The 20,955-nt window shown below is 44.7% G+C and overlaps 1 protein-coding gene and 1 long non-coding RNA gene across 5 annotated transcripts; one reads left to right on the forward strand and one right to left on the reverse strand.

Moving 5' to 3' along the window:
* Positions 1-525: 525 nt before the first annotated feature.
* On the forward strand, positions 526-18,985 carry LOC307204776 (semaphorin-4A-like). Of its 4 annotated transcripts, none has more exons than XM_079956734.1 (14): positions 526-697; positions 3,770-3,880; positions 4,487-4,647; positions 7,468-7,530; positions 8,772-8,870; positions 9,117-9,228; positions 11,025-11,132; positions 11,222-11,361; positions 11,831-12,000; positions 12,532-12,685; positions 14,039-14,228; positions 16,980-17,095; positions 17,821-17,978; positions 18,450-18,985. In XM_079956734.1, exons 2-14 carry the CDS (start codon positions 3,793-3,795, stop codon positions 18,850-18,852), a joined length of 1,962 nt encoding a protein of 653 aa, XP_079812860.1. In that variant the 5' UTR covers positions 526-697; positions 3,770-3,792; the 3' UTR covers positions 18,853-18,985. The 4 variants fall into 4 exon arrangements, with proteins under 4 accessions (XP_079812860.1, XP_079812861.1, XP_079812858.1 ...); XM_079956732.1 differs by lacking the exon at positions 526-697 and adding an exon at positions 1,263-1,369; XM_079956733.1 differs by lacking the exon at positions 526-697 and adding an exon at positions 1,400-1,652.
* Positions 17,420-20,876, reverse strand: LOC307205098. The gene is made up of 3 exons (XR_013833864.1): positions 20,779-20,876; positions 18,863-18,926; positions 17,420-17,537 (listed from the first exon to the last, which is right to left on the reverse strand). It is a non-coding gene; the product is annotated as an uncharacterized lncRNA (long non-coding RNA).
* Between the last annotated feature and the right edge of the window lie 79 nt (positions 20,877-20,955).

Raw genomic sequence — 20,955 nt, forward strand, 5'->3', positions numbered from 1 at the left:
TCCACGCTTATCCAGATTTTGCAATACTTTTTGCCATTAGGAAAGTGATGGGGAAATGCACTTAAAAGTTTGAGGTCAATGACTGATCAACAAGATGTACAGCCACCACACAAGCAAATCCCATGAATGCTCAGAGGCTGACCCAAAGAACTCGCTGCTACGTCATAATTGCTTTGGACAACAGATGGTTGCCACAGGATCTCCTAAATCCAAGGGTGTTGCCATTGTTTTACATTCCCAACTTGCTTTCAAAGCTCATTAGACTCTCAAAGACACCAGCAGAAATTTTGTCAAAGGGCTTTTACAAGAAGCTCACCTAATAACACCGGGCTCAATATATGCACCCAATTCCATACAGTTAAAATCCCTGCACAATCTTTTTCAGTGTTTATGAGACTTTATATCCAGTGATCTGATTCTTGGAGGAGTCTTGAACTGGATTGTGTGAGGAATTAAGTAAACTAAGTAGCTGCGCCTGATTTAAACAGCATATTCCATTTTCAGAATTTGAACCTTTTGGCTTCAGATTTGCCAGCCATTTTGTGCGTGCTGAATTGTTGATGCTAGCATTGTTGTCCCATCATCACCCCAGTTCAGACATCTTATTATGATCCTCCAAAACATGACTTGCAGTGCAATCCTGATGATGCATACTCAGGAGTAAGTCCTACTGAGTTCAATCAGACTTCATTCCCAAGTAAGTGGGAGCCTTAGAAGATACTACAGAGGTGTGTGTGCACGCTCCTCTTCTCGTGTTTCCTGATTCTTTCCTCCATTCCTAAGTTTCCTCTGGTGATAGTTTGCTGCTATGTCTGAATTAGGTAAAATCAGAGCTCCTGGTCACCTCCAAGCCCTGATTGGGAATGATGGCTTTAAATGTCATCACCCTGGGCAATTGTAGCACCCATGGTTAAAGGAGAGCTGGAATTGGAAGAAGAGAACCAGAATCCTTTCTAGGAGGAGGAGCTTCTGTCACGTTCCCTAACTTCCAGATTTTGCTTAGAAGAATTGTCTTAACTGCGCCATCTTGGTGGAAGAAATGAAAGTCTAGTAGACCAACCCGCTGCCATTCAGGTGTTTGGAGCTCTAGTTTCTATCAGCCACAGCCTGGGGAACCTCTGGCATATTCAAAACCCACTCTCATAACAAAGAGTTCCATCTGGACGTGGGTGACTGGCAACTTTTCACTAAAAAAGGGGGGGAAATATTGTTTTTTCTGACTTCTGATGCCATTGGTTGCCATTGTTTGATGTCACAGACAAGCTGAGCACCAAAGGGTTGGGGTTTGCTGAGAGAGGTCAGAACAAGGATTGGTGCAAGACGAGGCAGAGCAGATGCAGGGCAAAAAAACCTGGAGCCTGAGAAAAGAGTAGGTGCTGATGAAGGAGAAGACTTTGTGGCCTAACTGGGGAAAGAGCAATTGAGCCTGGGGAGGCCAGGGAAAGGGGACATGGGGTCCTGGGGAAAGGAGGACCTGGGGAAAAGACATTTAAAGGATGAGCAGAGAAGGCTTGGGAAGCTTCTGATCCACCTCTGTGGCTTTGGAATTCCGCCCCAGGAATTTTGGATAAAAAAGAGCATGAGCCTTCAGTTGGTACCATCACTTGTCTTCTTCGGTGGATCTTCCCACAATTAGTGATTACCCCATGCAGGTATTTTCCACCTCACCCGCACTGAAGCTCTCACCCACAACGTGAGAACTTTAGCTCCCCAACTTGGCCCAGTATACCTGAAGGAGCATCTCTACCCCCATCGTTCTGCCCGGACACTGAGGTCCAGCTCCAAGGGCCTTCTGGCGGTTCCCTCACTGCGAGAAGCCAAGTTACAGGGAACCAGGCAGAGGGCCTTCTCAGTAGTGGCGCCCGCCCTGTGGAACGCCCTCCCATCAGATGTCAAGGAAATAAACAACTATCTGACTTTTAGAAGACATCTGAAGGCAGCCCTGTTTAGGGAAGTTTTTATTGTTTGATGTTTTATGGTGTTTTTAATATTTTGTTTTATGGTGTTTTTAATATTTTGTTGGAAGCTGCACAGAGTGGCTGGGGAAGTCCAGCCAGACAGGCGGGGTATAAATCAATCAATCAATCAATCAATCAATCAATCAATCAATCAGTCAATTACTACTACTACTACTGCTGCTGCTGCTGCTGCTGCTGCTACTACTACTCTTTTCCTTCCTGCATTTTCAGAAGAGCCTTAGGCAGATGCATCCTAAAGTTGCCACTTTGGCAACTGAGAGCCATATATTTAGAAATATCTGATCAGCCATCCCATTTCAAGCAGTTGTATTTGATTGCCAAATATTTTATATTTTGTAATAACTTATCTCACACTTAAAGGTAAAGGACCCCTGACCATTAGGTCCAGTCGTGACCGACTCTGGGTGCTCATCTCGCTTTATTGGCCAAGGGAGCCAGCGTACAGCTTCTGGGTCATATGGCCAGCATGACTAAGCCGCTTCTGGTGAACCAGAGCAGCGCACAGAAATGCCGTTTACCTTCCCGCCGGAGCGGTACCTATTTATCTACTTGCACTTTGACGTGCTTTCGAACTGCTAGGTTGGCAGGAGCAGGGACCGAGCAATGGGAGCTCACCCCATTGCAGGGATCCGAACCTCTGACCTTCTGATCGGCAAGTCCTAGGCTCTGTGGTTTAACTCACAGCGCCACCCGCGTCCCTATCTCACACTTACCGGACTCATAAAATATCAATGTGGTGTACAAAAATAGATGCAACAAAGCGCAGAATACCATACCAACAATACACGACAGGGTCCAACCTAAGAAAATTTAAACAGCCGAATAGGTCTGTTAGCATAAAAAGGTCTTCAAGATAGTCTTGAAATTTAACAGTGAGGATGCTAGCCAGACGCTTACATACCTGACTTATCGGGAAACCCAGGGGTCAACTAGCTGCATTCCTAAAAGTGATCCCTGTGATGAAGCTACGATATAATAATAATAATAATAATAATAATAATAATAATAATATTTAAATATATTAAATATTTATTTATTTATTTATATTTATAATTATATTTATTTATAAGTGCTCAGATCCTTAAAATATCTGGTACTCAAGTTGTTCAGGGCATTGTATGTTAAAATAAAACTTGAACTTGACCCAGTAGCATATGGGCAGCCAATGCCGATATTTTAGAAGACAAGATGTTGGCTGTTTGCCCCCATCAGCATTCTTACTGCTGCATTGTGCAACAGCTGTAGCTTTCAGACCAAGTCCCAGGGGCAGCCCCACATACAGTACATTGCAGTAGTCCAGTCTCAGGGTTATCAACCCACAGCCTACTGTATTCCAGAAACATCCTTAACTAGTGTACAGTGGAACCTTGGTTCTTGAACGTCTCCGTTGACGAACGTTTCGGAACTTGAATGCCGAAAACCTGGAAGTTACTGCTTTGGTTTTCGAATGATTTTCAGAAGCCGAACGTGCCACGCGGCTTCCGTTTTGAGTTTCCCTATTGTATTAAGACTTCCACTTTCAGTTTTCGGTTTCTGAACATTTCGGAACGGATTACGTTCGAAAACCGAGGTTCCACTGTAAAAGACAAACCTGGCGAAAAGGACATCTAGCCACAGAGGGCACTTAGGCCTCATATAACAAAGGTGTAGCCAAGGGTATAATATGTCGTTAACTTTTTAGTGATGACTTTCTTTCTTTTCCCTTCCCTTCCCTTCCCTTCCCTTCCCCTTCCCCTTCCCCTTCCCCTTCCCCTTCCCCTTCCCCTCCCCTCCCCTGCATTTATTGACAGCTACCATCTGCTGATAACCAACCATGAACTCCAAACACTTCTTCATTTGCCTCCTGATGTTTGCCAACACTCTGGCCACAGAGCTGATGCCAAAGCAAACCACCTCGTTAAGTGAGTAACTCAAAGGAAGACAGTCAATATCTGCACTAGGGGAGAAGTTGAAAGGGTGCCTCGAAGGAGATGAGCAAGATTTGGGATGGGAAAGGTTAACAGTGGGCTGTGAGTGTATTCATTGGTAGGAAAAAACTATTATACCTCATCTAGTCCTGTGCCAACATTCAGAATTGGTGGGTCATGCACATCTGGGTGGGAGAGCAGGATCACATCCATCTGCTCCTGATGTTTGTCATCTGTGGATTCTTAGCACGTGCACAGGACTAGAAACTTGAGACTGTTGAGTATTTGCACTGTATGCATATGCTGTCTGCACCCACCATTGTGCATGTGAGGATGTCCCTTTCAAAATGGCAGCAGACTATGCGCTATGCTGGGCACACTGGGCCCATGTTGGGGACAGAGTTGCTACATATTCACACACACCACCCAATGATCCACCCTGTAATACACCCTCACTGGTCATGGTACAAAAGGGACACACTGACTTTTCCTCTGAGCAGGAAGCAAAAAAGCTGAGCATCATTCAGCACTGGAAACCAGGACTGGCTACCAAACGCTTGCTGAAAATGTACCTAGCCTTACTCTCTTTTTTATCCTCAGGGGACCCTAGACGAAAGATTTTCCCATTCATGCAAAAAGGGGTTCAGAATTGGGACACTTTCCTACTGAGCAAAAACAAGAAAACTCTCTATGTGGGTGCCAGAGACACTATCCTCGCCCTTGACATTCGCACGGATACCACCATCAGGGTGAAGCATGAGGTGAGTGGGGAATGGGGTTTCAGGATATGAAGTGCTGGAGAAAGTGAGAGGAAAGGTCTGGAGTGGTGTTCTGATGAGGGTGTTCACCCACATTATTCAAGATGACAACCCTTTCAACCCTGCTCCCTGTTTTGTGGGAGATACTGAGGACCCTTTAAAAAATGTTTCTATGTGTGCATTGGCGTTCATCATGTTTCAGCCCTTCCTGCCCCCAGACCGCATTACTTCCTAGTTTTATCAAACCACTGTTTGCCATTAGACACCCCAACCAGGAAACTATGGCTTGCACCAGGTTTGAAGGGTAAGCAGCAGCTTAATGTTGGTTAAAGTCCTGATTCAATGTAGGTAAATAAATCATCATGTCTTTGGTTCGTTTTAATGGCTTTTTACTTAGGATTCTGGGTGCAGCCTTCCTGGGGGGTGGGGGGAGGTTTTGTTTAATTAACCCAATTTGCCACCTGTGTGGCATGTCTGTTGCAGGATTACATCAAGGTCACAAGAGATTGTGCAGAAATCCATTTAGTAGCTGCAAGGTCTTCCACCATGGGCATCCTCTAGTGCTGAGAAAATAAGCCCTGATTGGGGGGGCCACTAGGGGTGCATTGGAAGATGGCCGACAATACCATCTCTCCGGCCCACACAAGGTAATTAAGAGGCTGTTATGGGAGTATGCAGCCTCCCTTGTTGCCCCAAGGGAATGGGGAACACTGCCCTTGCCTGCTGTGCCCATAAATCACCCCTGGATTCAAAAGAAGGGGGTGAGGGCACTAGGCAGAATGCCCTTGTGTGGACTCCGGTTCTCCTGGACGCTGTCTCTGATCGCGCCACTAGCTGCAGCAACATGAAATAAACAATTAGGAAGAAGCAAATGCACATATTTCAAGTGAAGAATGGGGAGTAAAGACTGCTAATAGAAGGGACCTCTGCGAAAGAAGAGCGTCTGGTTGGATCAACAGGAATACGGTATATCATGAGAAGATTCATCAAAGGCTGGTATGTCGGCAGCGGGACTGGATGGGGGGGGGGAACTTTTTTTTCTTTCTTCTATGTGATTACCCAATAATCCCCCCTCACAAGACAGAACCGTCGCTTAAAGGACCTAAGCTGGATGATTTAAGACTGTGTGGAAATGAATTCTAACCAAAAGCATGTTTTATGGAGATCAAGAAAAGTACAAGAGCTTTTGGGATGACGCAGCAAAGATAGCGTCGCCATGTTGGCAAGTTCTGTTGAAAGATTTACGACCGGGAGGAGGAATGGATTTGTTTTCATACTGCTGGCGAACCTCCTCAGAGGACTAAGAAAGGCGACAGATTTGTGAAGATTAATGATGGTAAGAGTGTTTTTATATAAGGAAGCGATGATATACGGAAACCATCTGGATATGACTCTTGGACGAACGGAAAAATTCACACAGGATTACAATTTGTTTTGACCCACTTATGGAGACTATCAGAGGTCACAAAGAGAAAGGAAAAATATATGAAAATAACAAGATGAGAGGTGGAAAACAACAAGAAAGAACATTATTGTGAATATTATTTGGACAGATTTGTGGACATTAAAGCGGCAGCAAGAAGATGATTGGATACCCTTCGGAACTTGAAATATGGGTACCCCCAAGAAAAATTTAAAATTCAGCTTTGTAATTTGGAATTTATGTGTGTGATTTGATTTGATTGGTCGGTTAATAAAAATTATTTTAAAAAAGAAAGAAAGAAAGAAAGAAAGAAAGAAAGAAAGAAAGAAAGAAAGAAAGAAAATAAGCCCTGATTGGCTGAAGGAAATCTACTCTCCCTTTTGTAGAAAAGCTGGCCTTTGGCCTGGGTCTAATGGCCCCTGATAAAGTTTTGTGCGATGCAACATCCACAGATGCCTCAATACAGTTTATTGGTGGGGTCTGTAACTCTAATGGTTGGAATTGGGTGTGGCCAGCTAACTTTTGGACTTTACCCAAATCCTGAAAGGTGTCTTTACACTGTTAGCCTTTCTTAACTGTCTTTTTATGGTAAAGGGTTTATTTTTGCTTTGTAACCTCTTCAATAGTTAATTTGTATTTATTTCCTTGCATGGCCCCATTAGCAGAAAGCAAGAGGGGAGAAGAGGGGGCAGCACAGCAGCGACAGGGAAGCAATTAAAGTTTACAATTTAACGTGAACCCATCTAATCTTCCCCAAGCTGGAACACAGCTTTCCTTCAAAACTTGCACTTCTCAGAATTTTGCGGTGCCGTTCTCCATCCAAACTTCAAAGAAAGTGTATATCAAGGAAATGGTGCACAAAAATTTACGTTACTTAAAACATGCAAAAATGTAAATATTGGGTAAAAAAAAAACCTTCAGAAAGAAAAGCACAAACTGATGCAGAAATGTGGAGAGTTGAACTTCAGGTTCAAAATGAGAAACTAGGAGAAACCAAAATGGATGAATAATTCCATCCCTATATCCTGCAAGAAGCAGATGGCTCAGCCACATGACTCCAAACCATGATTTGGCGTTTTGTCTCAAGCAAGTCAGTGCTTTATCAAGGACCAGAGTTTAGAGACTGTAAACAGAGGGAGTATTGCTTATTTATTTGCTTATTTAATGCATTTCTAAATTACCGGATATTTGAAAATCTCTTGAGCAATTTATAAAAATATAACACAAAACCATTAAAACTATATTATAAAAACAGAAATTTAGTCTTGACTTTCATCTTCCTATTTGCAAAATAACTCTGCAGGTGTACCAGTAAGGTTAAACATTTGCAATCTGACTATTTCCCCCTTCTTTTGTTTCTCCTCCTCTAAAATGCCCTTCTTCCCCTTTTCCTGTAATAGATACAGTGGAGTCCCACGGCTGATAAAAAGGATAACTGTGCCTTGAAGGTGAAAAACAAAGAGGTAATGCATTGGGGATAGAGGTTTAGGAATGTGGTGCGCATCTGTGTGCATTTCCCTCTTTCCTTTTGCTGGTTTGAATGCCCACCTCCACTCCGAAGCTGCTACCTGACCTGTGGGTGGGAGGTGGGGTGGGATGGAGATAGAAACTCAGCTGTGTGAACACAGGCAGCATAAGAACCACAGGTGATCCTCTTTCAAATTGCTGAGAAATAATACCAGTATATCCTGAGCTATCTTATGCAGAGGGATGCAGGTGGTGCTGTGGTAGGGTGAGCTCCTGTTGTTCGGTCCCAGCTCCTGCCAACCTAGCTGTTCAAAAGCATGCAGTGCAAGTAGATAAATAGGTACCGCTCCGGTGGGAAGGTAAATGGCTTTTCCGTGTGCTGCTCTGGTTTCACCAGAAGCAGCTTAGTCATGCTGGCCACATGACCCGGAAAAACTCTGCGGAAGCAAACGCTGGCTCCCTCTGCCTTTAAAGCGAGATGAGAGCCGCAACTCCAGAGTCATTCGCAACTGGACTTAATTGTCAGGGGTCCCTTTAGCTTTACCTATCTTATGCACACCTCAGCTCTAAAAGGAAGGATAGAAACCAGGGGCAGAGAAGACATTCAATTCCGCTTTCATTTAAAGGCGTACTTAACTAATTTGCACTTTCTGAAACAACACGCAGACTGAGACAAAGCCACCCTTCAAAATCCTAATGTCTCCAAATTTTGCAATGCCGTTCTCCAACCAAGTAATGTAATGTGTACAAAAAAAGAAAATCTGTGTTTTGAAAAGGTAGCCCACACTTCTACCACCGCTGTCCTGAACGTTCTTTGCAGACTTTTGCATCTCTCGCCTGGGGCAGAGGGGTGCCAAAATACCAGCCATATTCATCATCTCTGACTTTCTGGTAACTTTGAGGCTTCACCTGGCACCATTAGGGTAAGACTTTAGAGCAGAAGTCCAGGCCCCTTATGAGCAGCAGGGCTGTTTTGCCAAGGCAGTTCTAACAAAACACCATTATGACCAGACTGCAGAATTATCTAGTGGCACCACTGCTTATTTTGACTAAATAAATAATCTGTTGTCCTTTAAACCCTTCAAGAACTATTATTATTATGTGCTTGCATGCAGGAAAGGGCCCGGGTTTTCATGCATTCTTGGTTGCTATTTAACAACCACCCAGTGGAAACCTTCATTGGGATGCAAACGTAACTGGAAGTTCAATAATGATTTTCTCACCTTCATCTCCACAGAGGGAATGTTTCAATTTCATCCGTGTCTTGGTGCAACTGAACGACACACACCTTTATACCTGCGGGACGTATGCTTTCAGTCCCACCTGCGTTTATGTTGTGAGTTCTTAGGGGAGAGAGGAAGGGGGGGTCCCTTTATAAGGCTAGCGACTTGAAGCTGGGCTTTCGGTGTGGCTGGCCCTGTTCTACAGAACAGCATTCCTGCTAAGAATCAACAGGCACCCACAATCTGTGCTTTCTTTTGACTATAAACAGCTCCATGGGGATGCTTGGTTTCTGAAGGACACCTTCCCATCAATTTTGCTTCTTTTGACCTTTCTCCTTTTCCTTCCCTTGCCTTGCTAGGATCTAACAACATTCAGTCTGGTGAAAGATGCAGAAGGCAAGCCCCTCCTCCTGCAAGGAAAGGGTGTCTCTCCCTATAGCCCTTACTATGGGAACACCGCAATCCTCGTTGGTGAGCCACCTGGAAGGGGAGGGGTTCCACTTCCTTGGATGACGAAAGTTTGCACCACCCTATTGTTCGCTTTGGCATTCCATAGAAAGCATAGGGACACGGGTGGCGCTGTGGTCTAAACCAATGAGCCTAGGGCTTGCCGATCGAATGCCCGCGACGGGGTGAGCTCCTGTTGCTCGGTCCCTGCTCCTGCCAACCTAGCAATTTGAAAGCACGTCAAAGTGCAAGTAGATAAATAGGTACCACTCCAGTGGGAAGGTAAACAGCATTTTACCAGAAACAGCTTAGTCATGCTGGCCACATGACCCGGAAAAACTGTCTACAGACAAACGCCGGCTCCCTCAGCCTATAGAGCGAGATGAGCGCTGCAACTCCAGAGTTGTTCACGACTGGACTTAATTGTCAGGGGTCCCTTTAGCTTTACCTATCTTATGCACACCCAAGCTCTGAAAGGAAGGATAGAAACCAGGGGTGCAGAAGACATTCAATTCCGCTTTCATTTAAAGGCATACTTAATTAATTTGCACTTTCTGAAACAACACGCAGACTGAGACAAAGCCACCCTTCAAAATCCTAACACCGTCTCCCTAGGCCTATAGAGCTAGACGAGCGCCGCAACCCCAGAGTCATTTGTGACTGAACTTAACTGTCAGGGACCCTTTACCTTTACCTATTGCCCGCTTCTGCATTCCACAGAGGAAGACATAGGTCTGTTATAACATCCCCAGTTCTCATGCCATACCCTCCAACAACTCAACAGCAAAATCCGGGACACGATCTTCCCAGATACCACCTTCTCTATCCCCCCCCCCCCCCCCGTGAGAGAATGGCAACCATTTTGATGCCATGATCTCATGTGATTTCACTCCGTGATTTCGCCCTTTAAAAGCACTTTTCTTGGGTGAGGCACCCAAAAGGGCAGGCCTTTTTAATTCCTTGCCAAAGGCTGTGTTCCTTTCTAGATGATTTGAACTGCAACTCCCATCAGCTGTGCTGGCTGGAGTTGATGAGAATTATAGTCCAAATCATTCGGAGAACATCCATCTAAGGAGGATGACAGCCTGTCCCCTGCCTGTATTTCCTCTTGTTGAAAGATGGACAACATGTCACCCTGCAGTGTGATTAAAATATACCCCAGGCACTGCAATGTGTGAAGCAGTTTGATGAACTGTGCATAGATTCACGCGGCCACCTGGGGAGGGACATGAGCAAGCTTAGGAAAGCACATTGACTTACAAGATATTTAGCAAGGTATGTTCAAGGCAAAATTAGGGGCAGTCAGGGCCGGCCCACCCATGAGGCAAGATGAGGCAACCGCCTCAAGGAGCAGCATCCACAGGAACAGCAAGGAATGTATTGCCAGCTGCTGCAGCAATGTGCTCCTTGGAGGCTGGATCTACCACCTCTTTGGCAGCTCCCCTCCCATGCCACCTCTACAGCAGCCTCTTGGTGAATAGGTGGTGCTGCTGATGGGGGCTGCCCGCTGGAGTTGCCTGGGCTATGCGCCCATGCCCACCTGGCATGATTCAGAGCGGGCCACTTCCCTTGCACTGAGACGACCTTTGATTCCCGGCTCAACTATCAGGTAAGGTTGATTTGATTCCCCCTACCTTTGTTCCTGATAGACATCTTCACTCACCTTCTTCTTCCCTGGTGGTGAGCGCGCACCATTTTGCAGTTTGCCTCAGGTGCAAAAACATATTGATCTGGCCCTGTGGTCAGTGAATTACAAGCACTCTAGAAAACGGGCTGAAGGGGAAGGAGGAGTCACCGTCTCTCCTGCCTTTACCCTGCAGATGGCGAACTTTACACTGCCACCCAGGAAAACGTTCCCGGGAATGAGCCCATCATCACTCGAACCCTGGGCAGTAGTTCAGTTTTGAAGAATGAGCACTGGATGACTGGTAAGAGCAGATGCTGAGGGAGCGGGGAAGAGCCTTAGAAACTAAATCAGATCTCACATCTGGCGGTTTTCTTCCCCTCCCCTCCCCAGGTGATGCAACATTCGTGGCCTCCTTCAACATCCCAGCCCCCCCAAATGACGACAAAGTCTATTTTTTCTTTTGGGAAACAGCAAAGGAGTATGACTTCTTTGAGAAAGTCATCGTCTCCAGGGTTGCTCGCATCTGCAAGGTGAGCTGTCTCCAAAATCAAGGAAGCTTTTGAGCAGGAACTTTTTTTCAGTGCTGTGAGCATGTGCAGAGGTTGGATGGTCTTCTGTCCTGGATGCTTTAGCTGAGGTTCCTGCATGGCAGGGGGTTGGACTAGATGACCCTTGGGGTCCCTTCCAACTCTACAATTTTCTTATTCTGTGACACTGAGTTGATGCGGAACACGACCAGTCTTCATCGTAGCTCAGCTTCCCTTGTAATATCCTCCAAGGCAGCTTACAAGCTTGCTAAACTCAAGACGGAAATGTACAACACCGCATGACGAAACAGTAAGCAACAAAGCAAACCCTAAAATTAATAGGATGAATAAAGAAAAGCAGCAATTTTATTATCTCAAGAGAGCTATCAGAGAATGCCTGGGGCTGCTCCTTAAAAGGACTATGTCTACCAATCTGATTTGTCAGTGATGTTTGCTTTCCCATCCTCTACAGAATGATGTCGGAGGAAAAACATTGCTGCAGAAGAAATGGACCACCTTTCTGAAAGCACATCTTTCCTGCACCCAGAAAGGGCAGTTTCCATATACTGTCATTCAACATGTGTTTGCTGTTCCACACCCAGGAGGCGGTGCATTTTTCTATGGGGTCTTCCTTCCTCAATGGTAAGGCTGTGAGAATCCTTAGTAGCCGGAGCGGGGGAAGAATATTAGCCACTCAGCACAATGGGGGATAGGATTTGGTTCAGTTCCTTTTTTTTAATGGGTCCCTACCTAGTTTTGCATATTTCCAAACAATAAATGAACTGAAACACAAGTACCCTAGGAAATTTGCACTGTTGTGAAGCTGTTTGCATGCAAAAATGCATATGATGAGAAAAGCAACATACACAATGAAAAACATGAAGCAAAACTTCTTGAAAACATGTGTCTCTTTGGGGAAATAAGCACCCAACGCTGACCACGTTTCTGTGGACTTATTTGAGAAAAGATTCACAAACCGATGTAGAAATGTGACAAGCTGAACTTAAAATTGGAAAAGTGAGAAATCGAAATATGCAAATTTATCTATCCCTACCGTGGAATTTGTTTTGGGTCCCACAATGTGCTAAATACTGGTGAAGTAAATGGACTCCAAGCATATGCAGAGTGCCTTTTCCTTCTAGTGGTGTGGCTGGTTTGTACATCTCTTTGCAGGCAGGTGGGAGGTTTCTGGAGCTCGGCAGTCTGCGCCTTCGACCTGAATGCTATCAACAAAGTCTTTGATAATGGGAGATACAAAGAGTTACACCAGAACTGCTCCCGATGGCTGCCCTATGAAGGGGAGGCCATGGATCCTCCCCCTGGCTCGGTAAGTACCGCTTTTAGCCCTCTGCTTGGAAGTGTGCAATGCCCAGCTGAATACTGCTTCTGGTGAGGATACTGAGCAGGCACCCCAACTCTAGGGGGCCAAGTTGTCTTCAGCCCCTTGAATATTTGTTGGAATGGGGTTGGTATGTGGGTGTGACGTCACGAGTGTTGTGCGTCACAGCATCAGTGGCTGGCTCCTTCAGAGCCCTCAGCCTCCTCTAGATGGTGCAACATTGCATCACACATGTCCGATGCATGCCAGGGGCCCCTCTGATACTGATAAATGATTCTTCCTTCTAATTTAACCCCAGATTTTGAAGTTGTCATCTTTCTGAAGTGGAATCAAATTCAAATTATTTCTGAATGTTTTTGCAAGTTCCTGTGTAATTGCTTTGGCTGTCAGTTCCTTCTGTTAATTTGTGTCCTTTTGCACTGATGAAAATAAGCTGTGGAGAGGGGATTGCACATGCCTGCTGGAATCAGGGAATGCAGATTCTCAGGGATGCTGTGTATAGTTTGCCATCAAGTCTTAAAGCAAACCTATGTCCTTAGGCTGTCCTGCCAGAAGATTAGCATCTCCAGTGTTTCCTGCAGTTCTGTTCTGCCAGCTTCTCCACAAGTGAGAGGATTATCCAGTTATGACCCTTAACCAAGACTGTGTAGGGCAGGGATTGTCAACCTGTCCCTAATGCCCACTAGGATTCTAGGTGGGCAGTAGGGGGCTCTATGGCACAAGCTGAATCCTCCTTCCATCGAGCACTGATGGGCGGTAAGGAAATTTTACCATCAAGAAAGATGCATTAGTGGGTGGTAGGTATAAAAAGGTTGACTATCCCTGGTGTAGGGGATCCCACTTAGGCTGTAGAAAATTATTAGAAAGGTCTAAGGGGTTCTGGAACCCTTTGTAGATCTCCCTTGAAATTAGTGTGTCCTTAGCTCCTGAAATGAACCATTGCCCCACAAACAGTTCAGTTTCTCCTCCAGGGAGGCTGTGTGTCTTTACAAAACGTGGAGCCAAAATTAAAATGGCGCTTCTCAGATGGATGAGTCAGCCACAAAACACACCCTACTTAACTGGCTGCTCACGCTGAACAGCACACTCACCCTGTGCTGTGCAAGACTCTGAATATTTACCAGAATGGGCATAAGTCACGGATAAAAACTGGAAGAGAACAGTATGGAGGACTCCTAATTAAGTGTGTTAGTCACATCTTCATGCCTTGGGTGAATAGGGGAACAGAGGTCCTCCTTGAAGGCTCCCCAAAGGAGCATGTTGGCCCCTGGGAGAGCAGGATGCTAGACTAGATGGGTCTCAGCCTGATCCAGTGGGCCTCTTTTTCTGTCCCCCCTTCAGTGTTCTGTCAGCCCATCATCAGACAAAACCCTCGTTTTCATAAAAGAACATTATATGATGGATCAGACGATTCGGCCACTCTATAACCAGCCCGTGTTTGTGAAGCTCAATGTGAAATACACCCGGATTACAGTACACCAAACTGAGAACATCTTGGGAATTCCCTATACCATACTGTTTCTTGGGACAGGTATGGATGTTGTTTTTTCCTTCCCTGGAGGTCGCGATTAAGACATTTGCTCTGTAACCTCCTTATTCCTTTGACCCAGCAAGGGCTTACAACACAGGTTGCAACATTTAACCCAGGCTTCCTCAACCTCGGCCCTCCAGATGTTTTTGGCCTACAACTCCCATGATCCCTAGCAGGACCAGTGGTCAGTGATGATAGGAATTGTAGTCTCAAAACGTCTGGAGGGCCGAGTCTGAGGAAGTCTGATTTAGCCAGATAATGAACAAGCAAGACTGACTCAATCGTGACTCTTTTGATTTTGAAAAGTGGAAGTCTCAGAAGCGGCCTGTGTGTCAAATTCATTACACCAAAAGGGGCCAGATAATGCTAATGGTTCTCCCAGGAGAGGCTGAGAAAGCTGGTTGTAGAGCTCTTTCCTCACCCCTCTTTGTTCTCTCTTCTTAGCAGCTGATTTACCCTTGGAGTTAGGATGGGAGCTCTAGGGAATGTATTCACTTTTCCTCCTACCTGGAGCAGATCTACACTCATGGTTTTTAATGTTAATGACAGGTTAAGGAATGGTTCTGATAACTATATGGACACATGGTGTCCTACAGTTGTACCTTGGTTGTTGAACACCTTGGTACTCGGATGTTTTGGTTCCCGAATGCCACAAACTGAACGTCCAATGTAGCTTCCATGGCTTCTGATTTAGTGCAGGAAGCTCCTGCAGCCAATCGGAAGCCACGCCTTGGTTTTCAAGCCATTTCAGGAGTCGAATGGACTCCTGGAATGGATTAAGTTCAACAACCAAGGTACGACTGTACTTTTAATGTTCATAATGTGTTATTAAAATGTGATACCAGAGGGCACTGCAGAGTAACCGGGAGTAGGGAGACTGTGGTTTGATGAAAGAAACAAATGATATGTCTAATACAGTCGTACCCTGGAAGTTGAACGGAATCCGTTCCGGAAGTCCGTTCGACTTCCAAAACGTTAGAAAACCAAATCGTGACTTCTCATTGGCTGCAGGAAGTCCCTGCAGTCAATCGGAACCCGTGGAACCCACGTCGGATGTTCAGGTTCCAAAAAAACGTATGCAAACTGGAACAATCACTTCCAGGTTTGCGGCGTTCAGGAGCCAAAACATCCGAGTTCCAGGGCGTTCAGGATCCAAGGTACAACTGTACCATTTTAATAATGTTAAACAGGTCGGTGTAGATCCAGTCTTGGTCAACCAGTCAATTAAAGAGTTGCGGCTCTGAAAGTGGAAGTGCACATTTAAACTATGGCACTTGCACCTGCAGGAGACACGGGAGGCCACCAGCTTGGATGGCTTTACAAAAGGATTAGACAACAAGTAAGAGAACATGTTTATGATTGGTTGCACTACTATCAAATAAGTGAAATGTTTAAAAAGGATGTGAAAGAAAAAGGGTACAAAGAAAAAGATTCAAAATTTCAAACAGAAATTGTCAATAATGATTGTAAGATAATTTCCAAAATGTATAAAATTCTGTTGGAATGGCATACAATGGATGAGGAAGTAAAAGTGGTCATGATTCAATGGGCCAAAGATTTAGGATATAACATAGAAATGGATGATTGGCAAAGAATATGGAATGAAAACCTGAAGTTTACAGCATGTGTCACATTGAAAGAAAATGTTATGAAGATGGTATATAGGTGGTATCTGACACCAGTAAAATTAGCAAAAATGTACAAAACTTGTAACAAATGTTGGAGATGTAAGGAGAAAGAAGGTACATTCATGCATATGTGGTGGGATTGTAAGAAAGTAAGGGGGTTCTGGGAGATGATATATAATGAACTAAAGAAAATGCTAAAATATAGCTTTGTTAAGAAACCAGAAACCTTTCTGCTGGGAATAACAAGAATGGACATAAATAGGAGAGACTGTAAACTTTTTCAGTATGCAATCACCGCAGCAAGAACACTGTTGGCCCAAAAATGGAAACAAGAAGAAGTACCGACTTTGGAAGAATGGAGGACAAAATTAACAGACTATGCAGAACTGGATAAATTAACTGGGAAAATCAGATTCCAAAAGGATCACAGGTTTTTTGAGGACTGGGGAAAATTTACGGAGTATTTGAAAACTGTATGTGAGGACTGTACAACGCTAGTGTGCTTTAAAGAAGCTTTGTGAAAATACAAGGAATATTGTTAGAAAGCAAATAAGGTCAGAAATATAGTGTTTAATGGCAATATTAAAATTAAGGAATGTGAAGATAGGATTCGAACTACGAATGATTGTCAGAGAAGTTGAGGGAGGTCCAATAAGCTAAAATATGTGATGTGTAAATTGATATGACTGGAGTTTTTCATGGAAAAAATTTTAATAAAAAAAACAAGAAAAAACAAAACAAAAGGATTAGACAAATTCGTGGAGGATGATGCTGTCAATCTAGCCACAATGGCCCTGTTCTGCCTCCGCAGTCGGAAGCAGCAATGCTTCTGAATTTCCATTGCTGGAAACCACAAGGGAGAGAGGGCTTTTGTGCTCAGATCCTGCCTGCCAATTTCCCACAGGCATCTGGTTGGTCACTGTGAGAACAGGATGCTGGACTAGATGGGCCACTAGCCCAATCAAGTAGGCTCTTCTTGGGTTCTTAAGTGAGGATGGACTGCACAAGAGGGAGAAACGTCAGCTCCCACCCACTTGATAGTGACAGGCCCGAGTTTCAACAAACTGTTCTGCTACTACCATATCAAATTTCAGACCCTATATCTTTTTTTGTTTTTCCACAGACCAGGGAGCCATTCACAAAGTGGTGGTCGTCGGCAGCGATGCTCACATCATTGAGGAGATCCAGCTGTTTGAGAAGCCAGAGGCAGTCCAGAACCTGCTGCTCTCACCTGAAAAGGTGGGCAGACTCTGTTGGATAAGGAACAGCAGCTGCAAGCTTGTAAAAGGGCCTTAGCTTAAGGTTATCAGACGTCCCCGTTTCCCGGAGACAGTCCCCGGATTTACAAATCAGCCCCCATACAAAATCCGTTGAAGTTGAAGAGTGTCCCCGGATTCATTGAAAAAAATCTGGTAACCTTACCTTAGTTTAGAGGCTAAGTCTCAAGAACGTTTCCTGTCTTGAAACCCTGGAAAGCTGCTAGGCAACAAGGAGCTAGATGAACCCTGTAGTTTGATGTGGGATAAGGCAGTTTCTTACTTAAACTTGTTCTTTATTCAAGACCACATGGACTAGAACCGTACTTTATTTTAAGGAGAAGGGCCACAGCTCAGTAGTCGAGCAGATGCTTCATGTGTAGAAGGTCTCAAGTTCAATCCTCAGCTAGAAAAACATTGAAACCCTGGAGAGCCACAATTAAATATAAAACCAGAAAATAAAGAAACTTTGCAGGCAATCAAATTATCACAAGCACAACTCTCAATCCGTGGCTATTATTTGGGGTGAATGAGGCACTGGCATTTTTATTTAACTATATTTTAGATAGTTTTTAAGGCCAGGGCCCATCACTGCACCTTATGGCAATAAGTCCTACAAGTTAATTATACACAATGTAAGGAAGGTCTTCCTTTCTCCTGCCCTCCTAATACTGTAGTAACAAAATATTTCTGTTTGTGCATTCTTAGGGGATCCTTTATGTGGGGTATTCCAAAGGAATTGTACAAGTCCCATTGGCCAACTGTGGCATTCACAAAACCTGTCCTGACTGCATTTTAGCACGAGATCCTTACTGTGCCTGGGATGGAAGGAAATGCAGTGATAACTGGAATAACAAATACAAAAGGTGGGTATTTGCAGGCTAGAGACAAGTCTGTAAACACATAGCAGATGAAAGGGTGAATATATTAGTAGGATGGGGGGGTTGGTTGGTTTGTTTCACATTTTAATGCAAACCTACCTTATGTGCACATAAGTTCACAATGTAAGTTGAAAGCCATCTTTCAAAATGCACACTTCTCCAGATTTTGCAGTTTTTTCAAACTGCACAAAAATGCTTATATCAGTGGAAATAATGCAATGCCTTAAAGTACTGCCCTGAGACCTCTGGGTATAGGGCGGGATATAAATTCAATAAATAATAATAGTAATAATAAGTAGGGTCATTTTTGCAAAAATGCATGTTTCAGACAATTGCGTAAAAACATTTTAATGTTAGGCGAAATGCACTTGGAGCCATATTAATTTTCATATGGACCCTAAGATTGGAAAGACCCAAAGACAGATTACTCTATCCCTGCTTCTTACTATGTTCCAGCATGGCAGGAAAGAGTAACTTTAAGCAAGATGTTGAGGCCGGAAACTCAGGCCTTTTGTGCATGCGCAGCAGTGGGAAGAGCAGAGCCTCCTCAAGGACAATCACCTTGACTGCCGTAGTGGCGGTGGTTTTCTTCTGCTACCCAGACACAGTGAAAGTGAAAAGCAAAGTACAGGGGTGCAGGAGCCCCATCAAAGCCAATAAAACGTCCAAGCAAGAGAAAGCCCTGTTCAATGGCAGCCAGAGCATTCTGCAAGTGGACCTTGCCAGAAAACTGCTGACAACTCCAACATCTGCTATGTCAACGTGCTCTGTTCAGGCTATCAGGGCTGACAAAAACTGCTTGGACTTGGGCCTGCCAAACAAGGATGACTCCAGAGGAGCCGTGGCAGCGGAGATCTAGCCTGGCCTACCTGATTCCTAACCAGCTGTTGCAGGGAACAACCTTTCGCGATCTCACCAGCTCACACAGGCAACCTAGAAAGAACAAAAGTATTGTCACAACTGTGACGCTATTACAAAATGCCACCAGAAAACAGGGTGTTACCTCTGATTGCATTTCTTTCCCACCTAGTTCTGTCTGTACAATGCCATGTAAATGCAGGACCTAGCACCATACAACTGGCCAAATCCTTCCTACCCTTTCAGGTTCCCATCCCTACCTCCATAGACAGGATCCTGGGAAGGGTCCCCATACTCACAGCCAAATCCATAAGTCTCTCTCTTTGGTAAGAAATGCTTACCAAAATTTAGAAGACAGACTCCCCTTGCCCATCTCTGATCTACAGAGCTGTCCAGTTTGGAGTGAAGGCCAGTGTTGGGTGTGGTAGTTGGGTCAGGGCTGTTTATTTGGCCTTGCTCAATGTTTTCACACTGAGTTGCAACAGCCTAGATGTAATTCATCCCAGAAGGCTACCAGAGAAAGGGAGGCTACAGAAGAATGGGCCTGATTCGAGGGAGGCAGGATCTTAAGGTAGATTTCCTATGTAGAAGGGGCAGCCCAACCTATTTACACCAGGAAGATGTTGAGAGTGGCAGAATACGATACTGACAGGCCTGACCCACGGGGTATGATCGCTTCTATACAAGATTCACTAAACATGGACCCCATGCATTATTACAGTGGAGGTGGATCCCCGTTTTCCTTTTTGACAGAGCCTGCGCTGCATTATGGCTCAAGTGATCTTGGGCCCTTCTTTTATGGGCTTGAGATATTTGGTAGGAGAGGTAGTATAGCTCCATGCTTTGTCTACTGAAAATTAATTATTTTAAAAACAGAATTGGGTGGGTGCGTGTGCTTTAAAACAGGGCAAGCTGCTTTATACTGAGAATGGGCCACTGGATCTAGCTCAGTATTGTCAGCACTGACTAGTAGTGGCTGTCTTAGGGTATCGGACAGGGGGCATTCCCAGTCCAACCTTGAGATGTCAGGCCTTGAACCTGGGATTGTCTGGTCTACCACTGTTCCATGGTTCTTCTGGCTTATACCTATCTAAAGAGTTCTTCCTCGCACTTTACAAGCAGGCTAGAAGCAAAAACAAAAACACCAGAACCATCAGCATTTGTGCCATGAAAAGCCCTTGGGGAATTTCTACCATATGTAGCACCATTGTTTGATTCCAACATGGTGTAAATTGCTGCAGAGGCCATGTGGCCCTCCACTTTAAAAAAAAATGGTTTAAGCAGTGCTTTTGTTCTGGGGGTACTCAAGAGCACACCATACCATCACCTTTAAAAAAAAAAAAGTTTAAAGTGTGGCACTTACTATAACTTCATGGTGAGTACTGGCACCTTTTTTTTTTTCCAAAAAAACAACGACCCTGGGTTTAAAGGAAGATTATTGGAACCCTGAACCCATTTTCAGGGATGGGTGGATTATAGAGTATTTTAACCCTATACAGTATATGTGGTGTTTATTTATGTGGTGTTTTGTGACAATTTTGTTGGCTAAATAATGGCAGCGCCTTCACAGTGGGGGGAATATAAGGTCCAAAAAAATCCGGATGTCAGAAAAACTACTCTAATCTGAAAAGCGCAAATTCAAAATAACTACTACAGTGATACCTCGGGTTACATACGCTTCAGGTTACATACACTTCAGGTTACACACTCCGCTAACCCAGAAATAGTGCTTCAGGTTAAGAACTTTGCTTCAGGATGAGAACAGAAATCGTGCTCCGGTGGCGGCGCGGCAGCAGGAGGCCCTATTAGCTAAAGCGGTGCTTCAGGTTAAGAACAGTTTCAGGTTAAGAACGGACCTCCGGAACGAATAAAGTACTTAACCCGAGGTACCACTGTAAAAACCCTTGAGAATCGCCGTATCTTTCACCGGAAGTACCACTCTAGTATTTCGAAACTCCATGCTCCTCCCTTCCGCCTCCATGCGCTCTTTAATTCGTCGTGCGCCCCCTTCCCGCCGTCCCGCCGCTTCCATCTTTGTCACTGGCAGCGAGGCGAGCGCAAGCGGAGTAAGATGAAGCCGGCCAAGAGACCTCGGTTAGCCAGG

This window comes from Podarcis cretensis (assembly GCF_951804945.1).
Source record: "Podarcis cretensis genome assembly, chromosome: 16".
Lineage (NCBI taxonomy): Eukaryota > Metazoa > Chordata > Lepidosauria > Squamata > Lacertidae > Podarcis > Podarcis cretensis.

Excerpts from the sequence above, each read along its gene's own strand:
- LOC307204776 (XM_079956734.1), top strand. The coding sequence starts at position 3,793 with ATGAACTCCAAACACTTCTTCATTTGCCTCCTGATGTTTGCCAACACT. Across the intron at positions 4,648-7,467 it reads CCATCAGGGTGAAGCATGAG|ATACAGTGGAGTCCCACGGC; the intron begins GTGAGTGGGGAA and ends TTCCTGTAATAG. Across the intron at positions 12,686-14,038 it reads TGGATCCTCCCCCTGGCTCG|TGTTCTGTCAGCCCATCATC; the intron begins GTAAGTACCGCT and ends TCCCCCCTTCAG.